The sequence below is a fragment of the Alosa sapidissima genome, chromosome 6 (assembly GCF_018492685.1).
Source record: "Alosa sapidissima isolate fAloSap1 chromosome 6, fAloSap1.pri, whole genome shotgun sequence".
In the NCBI taxonomy this organism is placed as follows: domain Eukaryota; kingdom Metazoa; phylum Chordata; class Actinopteri; order Clupeiformes; family Clupeidae; genus Alosa; species Alosa sapidissima.
Window position 1 is genome coordinate 35,731,967 of NC_055962.1, and position 10,272 is coordinate 35,742,238.

At 44.0% G+C, this 10,272-nt stretch overlaps 1 protein-coding gene across 2 annotated transcripts in view; it reads left to right on the plus strand.

Moving 5' to 3' along the window:
- The first annotated feature begins 3,277 nt into the window (after positions 1-3,277).
- LOC121711925 (exostosin-1) overlaps positions 3,278-10,272 on the plus strand; it is a 241,523-nt gene continuing 234,528 nt past the window's right edge. For both annotated transcript variants that reach the window (XM_042095810.1, XM_042095811.1), the window contains exons 1-2: positions 3,278-4,454; positions 4,887-6,017. In XM_042095810.1, the coding sequence (XP_041951744.1) occupies positions 5,041-6,017 (977 nt within the window). In that variant the 5' untranslated portion in view covers positions 3,278-4,454; positions 4,887-5,040. The remainder of the gene's footprint in view (positions 4,455-4,886; positions 6,018-10,272) is intronic.

Consider the following 10,272-nt stretch of genomic DNA (forward strand, 5'->3'; position numbering starts at 1 on the left):
AGAGACAGACACAGACTGTGCTGACTACAGACATCGTAAAGGACAAAACCATGAGAACTTTGACAGTTGGCTTACTCCATAAGCTTCTATTGTAGATTGATAATTAACAATTAAAGGTTGTATCAGCGATAGCGGGGATACGTCTCTTCTGTTATGTTCAAACAAAACAGAGACCCAGCTCGCTACTCCCTCCCCCTCCCTCCCGTGCAATTAAAACTCTCCTAAACGCGCATCTCGTCGATTATTGGTTGAAACACTTTATTTTGCTTTTGAGGGGTTGCCAACCCTTGTTGATAGCAATTGTTTTTGTGTACAGATCTCGGAGCCTAGGCTGCCTACAGAGACGCGTTTTTTTGACGGCCTGCTTATGAGGCAGACAGCTAGCGGATCATTAGGAAAGATTAGATGAATGTGATCATTTATGTTTGGGGCCTTTTTTGGGCCTGAAATTGCTGATACAACCTTTAAGTCTACTTTATATTGGAATTACATTAATAAAAGGACTCACCAATGTTTCCAAACTTAAATGTAGCTCCACCCCTCGGGACAACCCCTTGATCTACTTCATACATGACAGTTGGATCACTGACTTGATCATCGCTTAGAACACCTTTAAGCTGCCCTACACATATCTGCTTGGCACATTATATTTGTTCATACAGTATCATACAGTATTTGTTATGAGGAGCGCGCAGATACAGACACAGACACACACACACACACACCCACACACACACACACGCACACACACACATACTCTGAGAGAGAGAGGGGCCAGTCTGGCTAAAACGAATGGCACTTAGACAGTCAACAGCTGTGGGTGAATAGCTGTACTGGGACCACTTTCCCCAAAAGTGTTGCGGCGCTAAGAGCATCATAAACAAGAGACTGAGTAGTTCCTTTCAAACAACACGCGCTCTTCCACAGACCCTGCTGCTGAGCTCAAATAAAGGAGATGTTTGAAACCTTGGCACCACTTGCTCGGTCCTCTAATGTACATTGTGGTGAATAACACTATGATTCTGGTATAGACAGGTGGGGGAGTAATTCATGTAAAACCACAACTTTGTAAAGTGGGATGTCTGTCCATACTGATGCTGCCAATGCTATGGCTATTTTCTGGCTATTTTTTAAAATGCTTGAGTTAACTGAGTTGTGAGTTGTGAGTTCTCACTCTCGCTCTCTCTCTCTCAATCACTCCATCTGTCCTTCTCACACACATGTACACACAGCACACACATTCACACAAAAGAACAAACACAAGAACAAACACATACACACACACACACACACACACACACACACACACACACACACTTGCCGATCCGCAGAGACAGACACAGTCACCTCAGCGCATCGCAGCTGAGCAGGCATGATGAGCCTAATGAAGCCAGAGGAGAGAGGAATGTGAGGTGAAAATGAGATTTTCACTTCAACACACATAACATTTCACAGTACATATTCACACAGCCAGCCACACACACACACACACACACACACACTCTTGCCTCTCAATTACAGTGTGATAGCTGGTCAGCTGCCCGTGTCCATTTACATTTCGCCAATGATGTGATCCTGGGCTAAAAATGGTTACATTTCACAGTGAACTGAAGTATTCACTTCTTTTGCATGACCGCTAAAGCGAAGAGGTGTGACTGGGTTCACACATACTTTAAACACAAAGTGCTATGCTCATCTGTACCACGCATGGCCTCTTTGCTGCGCATATACATTCCAAAAGCCTGTGGCCACGTACCCTACAAAATGATCATCCGTGTTCTCACACGTGGACCCATGAAGACATGTTGAATGCATGACAATTGACAACATTTATTGTGTATCTTACAAGGCATCTCTTCTCTCTGTCTCTCAGTCTCTGTCTTTCTAATTTGATTTGGTTGTTTACAGGAAGTGAGCCCCCATGGACTAGATCCTGTCCTCCGTTCTTGGCTGTGGTCAGATATATGACTGGGATATGGAGTTAAAATACTAGCAGGGTCAAAAGCTGTTTGAGTAAATGCCCCGAGGAAGACAATCTTCAACCTGCACTATCGTACCTATAAATAATTTTACTGCACACACAACCATACATGCATGCAGGCATGTGCATGAGCACAGTCTCTCTCTCTCTCTCTCTCTCATACAGTACACACACACACACACACACACACACACACACACACACACACGTACACACACACACAGAGATACACACAGATACACACACACACACATCTCAGTCTGTTATTTGTGTTATCTATTTGTAACATGTATTGTCCCATAGGCTATGTAAAAATGCATTGACAAGTATGGGAAAAAAAGGTTTCCACCTGACACGTTTCTTGGATTTGTCTGTCTGTTATATTCGGGGCCACAAGGTGGCATCCTTTATCACGCGATAGAGGGGACAGCTAAACCAAACATTCATGCAAATATTTATGTTCATTACAAAAATGAGAAGTACCGAGATATAAACAATTAGAACTCGTAGCTTAAAGTATATTGCTGATGAAATAAGGACGTGAACCCTTGCAAACCTATTTCTTACATATGATCTATGCAAAAATGTAAGTTGACTTCTTGAAACAAACAAATAGACAATAACATTTAAGCATTTACGACAGCATGTCGAATAGGAGATTGGGTTTTCCCGTCAAGACAACCCCGTAGGCCTAATTGCAGGCTACTTAATTGTCGCCCTTTCTTCTGCCAGTGGAACAATCCGTTGCCCTAGGAGTGTACCCTTTATGAACCTTCTGACAGCTGTTTTTCAAATGACATTTTAAGACTTTTCATCAGGTAGGCAAGGTCCTGTAAGCAGCTGCAGTGGTGACAAACATGGCTGTTCTGTTGTTATTATTATCAGAAGCAAACCACGTAGCCTACCAGGCAGGAGGCATCAAAACGTTAGTTTTCGTTGTTTTATGTATGCGTGCTTTAAAATTTGTGAGTATACTAAGTTGTAAGTATGTATGCATAACTCACATTGGAAAAAAATGATCCAAGAGGCTCATCCCTCTGCATACATAGCTAAACACATGTCTGTGATACTGTCACCAGTTCAAAGAAGACGTGGTCAGTGTCCCCTGTTAACTTGTGGCCGCAGGCTTTCTAACCCAAGTGTTCGATGCAGCCTACGCCTCCCTAAATGATCGACGCGCCCTTCACCCATTACCATCGCTCAATGAGCATCCTCTACCAATAACGGGGAGTGGAGGCGCAGTTGTGGGAGGTTTCATCGCATGGTGCTCTGGCTCTGAATGGAAGTAAAGAGGGATGCTGCGCGGATTCACAAACTCATCTGGACCCGTATTCAGAACAGTCGGACTGTAAAGGAACATAGCCTGGTCTACCTGGATTAAACATCAACAGGCGTTCTTTAAGGTCCTTGCATTTTCTTGCATGTATGGGCATGTCAAGCGGACTTGCTGGGTGATCATGGATAGGACTGAAAGGCTGGAGACGGGTGTCGCTCAGGTGACATCAACACCGTTAACTTTCCCCTCAAGTACCTAATGGACGCAGGCGAACAAGTGGGACCATGAGGAACACGCCAAACGCGTTTAGGGGTTTATGCCACCGTGGCACTACAACAACAGTTTCGCAGTTTTAAGATATAGATCAGGAATTTATTCTCTAATATGTTATGATGAATATGCGCCTTACAGACCGCTCTCTTAGAAGCGCCCGAGCTCTCAGTAATGGAGACGATCTCAGATTTCGCGGTAATGAAGTGACAGTGCCAAAAAACACTCAAGCCACAGTGCACGGAACTGATTGCACACACATCTAATGTTACGTCTAGGTATGCCTGTTGTTACAATAAATGTGAAATATAACGTTGTCAAGATATTCAGTGTTCACGTGTCATAACGACAGCGAACTGTTTCGTGGATAACGTAACATGTCTGAAAGTTTCATGAACATGGACGCACAAACAGATGACAACACATGGTGTGTGGCAAGGAGAATGGAAATGTTTGTCTTTCGGAACGACGTGGCCATTTGATGCATTCCTGATCAAGAAGGCGGTATTTTGGATAAAGCTCTTGGACATCATCTCAACGACATCGGAGGTAGTGCAAGCACTGCAGACAGTTCAAAGTATTCAACTGGATGTGGTATGGAACGGCAACATTCTGGTTTCTTTCGCGCAGATGAATGTCATGTCAATCAAGTGCTGTCATCAAAAGACAAATAGTTATCACTGAAAGTGGATGACAAGCCTGTGCAATGGAGTACAAGCATACGGCAGTAAAACAGTAACACTTGATCAACAGAAAAGTAACTTTTATGCTTACCGACTGTACTGCTACTCTGACAAGGTAAAATGAATTCCAGATTTCGGAAGAAGAATTAGTTCAACCTGTCATATGGATCTAGTTCATTTTCTTTGGAGTCTCCTCAAACGTCATCATTCACCGACGGATGCTCCCACAGGTGTTTCAGGAAAGGTACAGTAACCTGAGGGTAGCTGAAACCTATCAGTAATGCAAGCAGTAGACATAAAAGTGCTACAGGATGAATAATTAATGTTACTAACAACCCCTCATATTCAATGTCATATTCCATCCGGTTCACGATGGGGCTGTTATATATAAAGGAGTGTTACCCCTGATTCACACAAACATTTGCATAGAAAATGAATTAGCATAGAAAAAACCTACATTATTAGCATAGAAAAAACCTACATTATTCTGTTATTTCTATTTTACACTTCCTTGCTAGTGTGCACTTTAAATAAGTATTGACTGTACATACTAATGAACATTTTGTTATTAAGAGTATTCATGACTAATTTATGAATTCCATTTACTGTCAAATGTCTTATATGAAACTGGACACCAACGTTCTTAAGAGCTGTGTGTGTGTGTTTCCCTCTGCAGCTGCTTTTGTGCGTCCAGGGAGCCCTTATCTGAAAGCATGCGCCTCCTGGTATGAGTGCTTGTGCAGTGGGCTAGAAGAGGACCCAGCTCCCCTTCCTTCCTGCTTCTCCTACCTTCCTTCCCCTCACCACCACCGCCAGCCCCTCTTGCACACATGCAGGCCAAGAAGAGGTACCTGCTGGTGTCTCTGGGGGCCTGTCTTCTTCTGCTTGCCTACTTGTGGGGACTGCAGATCGGGGAGTTTCACCAGCCGAGCCACCAGCAGCTGTACGCGGCGGCCCACGGTGCCCACGGCGGGGGTTCCAGACTGCCCAGGCAGCGCTGGGCGGAGTGGGGCCACTCGCTGGGCACCTACCTGGATGGGGTGGAGCAGGAGGAGGACAGCAGCCCCGTGGTCATCCACCAGCACTCCTCCCCGCGGGAGCGACGGGAGATCCGCAACAACATCTACAAGAGCCGCCGCTGCCGCATGGACACCTGCTTCGACTTCGCCCGCTGCGAGAGGGGCTTCAAGGTGTACCTGTACCCGCCCGCCAATGGCGAGAAGATCTCCGAGAGCTACCAGAAGATCCTGACGGCCATCGAGGACTCCCGGTTCTACACCACGGATCCGCAGGAGGCATGCCTGTTTGTGCTGAGCATCGACACACTGGATAGGGACCAGCTCTCGGCTCAGTATGTCCACAACGTCAAGGCCAAAATCCAGAGCCTTCCTTTGTGGAACGAAGGAAGGAACCATCTCATTTTCAACTTGTACTCTGGCACCTGGCCTGACTACACAGAGGAGCTGGGCTTTGATATTGGCCAGGCGATGTTAGCCAAGGCCAGCATTGATATGGATAATTTCAGGCCACACTTTGATGTGTCCATTCCGCTTTTTTCAAAAGACCATCCCCAGAAAGGAGGGGTCAAGGGTTATTTGACACTCAATAATGTTCCACCATCGAGGAAATATTTGCTTGTTTTTAAAGGGAAGAGGTATCTCACTGGTATTGGCTCTGAGACCAGAAACGCTCTCTACCACATTCACAATGGAGATGATATCATTTTATTGACTACCTGCAAGCATGGGAAAGACTGGGAGAAACATAAAGATGGCCGATGTGACAGGGACAACGAAGAATACTCAAAGTAAGAACCTTATTTTGCTTTCTGTTCTGTTGGCTGAAGTTCTTGCTTGGTTGTTTTTTGTGTGTGTATTAAAATGTAGCCAGCTGCAGCCTTCGAATCACCATGATCATTGTTTGGCTCCAAGGTTGTTTTGTTTTGGTTGGTTGGTAATGGTGAACTTGAGACCTGCATAACTTCAGAAAGTGCAAAGATTTTTACATTTCAGTGGGCCTACATCTGCAGTAGCCTACACTTTCACTTTGAAAACAGCATATTATGCCTGAAGGCAATATAATGTTGCATTTGCCAGCTTATTTGCATACACAAGCTGCTGTTTGGAGGTTTTAATCATCGAGGTGAGAGATTCATGTAACTGTGTCACATACACCTACTTCTTACAAAGAGGCACATAGCAAGCTTCTGTGAAGCTTGAGAAGTTGAAAGATGCCCGTCTTCAAGAATACCACGGTTAGGAATCATCCTGGGAACACTTCTGAAGGCAACATGATCCTTTGGTTCCTTTGTTCAGACTGGGAGAAAGCTTTGCGCTTCAACACTACAGGCCACAAAGCTGCAAAAAGAGCAGGATTGGAAGCCTGCAAATAAAAGTAGTTTGTCAGCAGAAGTTCACAAAATGGAAGACTTTACTTGAAATGCTCCAGTCACTAGATCCTGGATGCTTCTATTCAGACACATACAGCAATGTTCGATTGTGATTATCAGACTGTCAAAGAAAATGCTTTGCGGCTGACTTAACATCAGTAACAGATAACTGCAATGGTTTGTGTATGGCAGATCTCTCTGGTGATGGCAGTTATTTTAGAGCCCTTGATGTTTCGATTTGAAGGGCAATAAAAGGCAGTCTCTGTTTTGAATTGGGATCTGCCTCGGTACTGGGTTGAGGATCATAACTCATTGTGACTGTAACTCTTTGCAGAAATCACATTCCTCCGCTATGATGACTTCCCTTTTTTCCGTGAGCGCACCAAACGGTAACTTGCATAATCCAGTAATCCTCAACGGAACCATGTGATGCCTCAAACTTGCCTCATTTAACCTGGGACCACATGGGAAGAGCCGGCCTCCATTGTGTAGCGCTGCTGCCATTTGTTCTGTGCCGCTGGGCTGCCCCCGACCCCCCTCTTGGTTGTGGCGCAGCCCTGTTTGTGGACACAAGACAGTGTCATCTCTGATAATACCCAGTCCCAGGTTTTTTAACTGGCATTCCAGGCAGCCCTGTTTTTTTCAGTCAAAGCCATTGTTTGCTGGCTGTGAAATCCCACAGGTGCTCCCTGTGAAATGATTGGATTGTTTCTGTAGGGGAGTGTGTGTGTGTGTGTGTGTGTGTGTGTGTGTGTGTGTGTGTGTGTGTGTGTGTGTGTGTGTGTGTGTGTGTGTGTGTGTTGGGGGGGGGGGGGGGGTGGCAAAAGCTTCAGGGGGTTTTGTGGTTGTGTTATAAGACTGTCTGAGTGTCTGGAAGAGGCCTCCTTTGATACTCTGGTGATGGGGAACACCCATCACAGCTGAATGTCAGCCAGTGTTAGACCCTCCTCCCCCCACCGACAGATCATTTGTCATACTCAACAATTCAGAGCAAACCTTTTTTTCACTCAGCTGCATATAGACGAACATGAGTGCACCTTACGGTATGGAATACATGAGTCCTTTTGTGTGGTTAGCGCGCAATTCAGATGAAAGGTTGGAACGATCCATCTGTCCAGTGCAGTGAAAGCATTTTTGTCGAAGCATCAGTGTGTAAGTGAAAGGTTCTGACCAAGAGAGGCTTGCAGTTCAAATAAATAGCGGGAGATTGTGAAGTAGCAGAACTAGTCGATAATTGGCCCTTAGTTAGATGAAGCCGAGGCTCTGAATGCTGGTCGGGATCATATGCCTCATGCTGTGCTGTGCTGGAGGTGTTACAGGCAGATTTGACTCAGTGCTACCATCCCTCCTACAGACCATTATAACCTGCTCCTAGAGGGTTTCCAATTGAAACGCTCAAAACCAATGCAGTTAGTTAATTAAAAAAAATAAATGAATTGGAGTATTTTAGCGTAATGCTCAACAAAATGTTGACTTTGTTTTTGTTTGTCCCCAAATTAACTATAGCGCAGTGTCTTAGGATCGCACGTGTTTGTGTAAGCAGTTTATACTATCCAGGTGAACAGGGGCCCAATACTGACAACGCATGTTATGTTCATGATGCATTGAATTGTTTTCATTTGTTTATCATCCTAGGAAGAGGAGATTTTTATAACATACAGTATCATTAAAAGGGCCAAAGATTCAGGTGCTTCCTGATTAGATATAATGTACATGAAAACATGCTTCTGAATGACAGGCCACAGATGTGTGGTCAGATGATCAGACGAACTGTGAACTGGCCCGGCCGGTCATCTAGTTTGTCTTGGAAAATTGGGCACAAGATGAATTGAACTAATGGCAGAGATTTATGTGGACTGCCAGCTCGTGGCCTGCGAGAGATTTATGAGCTGTCGACATGCAGAGCAGTGTCTGTCCATGACTCACAGTATGTGGATTGGATTGTGGAAGTCGGAATAATTAAATTTGGCTTCCTGTACACTGTTGATTCCCCACTATGATCTTGACCAACTGTGGCAAAAGGCTTCCTGTGGCTCAGCTGAGGAAATTAATACATAACACCATTCCCTTTTTTGTTCGTGACATACAGGAAGTTAATCTATGAAATGTTGCACGAGATAATTGAGATGTGGAGAAGAGAGTGAGCGGGAGAGAGAGACCCACAGAGAGAATATCTGTCATGTAATTATAGTAAATCCCATTTTTAACAAGCAGACTTGCTGAGTATTCGCTGTTTAACTAGGCTCTGACATTGTCCTTGATGAAAAAGAGCATAAATATATCTACTTATGGATGTGTCTTATTCAGTATCCAATCAGATGTAGGTTCCTGTTATGTATGTTCAATCTGGCCAAACCTTCAGACAGATAATGTGAATTCCTACAGCTTGCTTAATTAAATCTCCAGCAGTGGAGATGCATCACACCAATAGTGACTTCTAAAGACACATGGACCAAGCCTGAAAGAGTTCTGTTCAGAAATGGTGATGAAATGAAGAGCACATTACATTTTCAGCTAAATGTCTGGTTTTCAACAACAGCTAAGTCACTGTGAGAGGACAAGAAAAGAAGCCTTTGTTGATACTTTCAGATGCCCCACTCTCAGCACTTGATATGAGAAGCTCAGTGTTTTGAACTCAAGAAGTTACAATTTCATTGTTTAATTCTTGCAAAATTTAGGAAAAAGGATTAGTACTTAAGGGGTTTTATAATTGTAGCAGATGTGTAGTGCAAAAATGAGATCAAACAGTGCTTTTAGCTATGAAATACTTTTACTTCAAGGAATGCCATTTTGATAAAGCACTGATGGTGACGGTGCATCTTGTTTTGGGGATTGGAACCATGTCAACTGCTCTGAGTCAGTTCACTAGTAACCATAATTACGTCCCTATCCATAGGCTTCAAATGAATAGTTCCACAAAGGTTGGCTTTTGGTAGTCACTAACTGATTTTCTCCAGATTTGTTTCCAGTGTATTTAACAAAGCTTTACCAGCTTATTCTTTGTTCTGGAAACATTGTGGAGGCATTTTCCCCACAATTTAAAACAATAAAACACAGTATTGATTGAAGCCAGTTTTAGTGGTAGAGCAGAGTGAAAAGGGTTCCATTTTGTACAGAGATGAGTACAGCAATTCCCCTTTCATAGCTAGGGGGCGCTAGGAACTCTGATATTTGGCTCAGCCCCCTCACCTCTGGGAGATGAAAACCCAGCTTCAAATATTGTATGCAACTCTGACATGAATTGCGTAGCTTTTGTGTGTGTGTGTGTGTGTGTGTGTGTGTGTGTGTGTGTGTGTGTGTGATTAGTTGGGTCAGATGCATTATGTAAAAGCCTTAGCTTGATGCTTTTAGAGGACACCTATCTAGGTATCATTTTCATAAACCACTATAACCCCTTGCACTCACAGTCAGTACCCTTTTGAGGTAGACATTCGTTTTGAAATATTATTAAAATATCACCTCATCAGTGAGATTGCACAACCGCGAGCATTGAAAGCATTGAAATCCGCTAGCCACAGTAATGATGTTTTAACTATAAATAAAGTCTGCACGCCAATCGCTTCACTATATAATCTGTGGGAGGTGGTAGTGCAGTGGTTAAGGAGCTGGGCTAGCGTGCAATAGCCTGAAAGTTGTCGGTTCAATACCCGGCTTCCACCTTGAGCAAGGCACT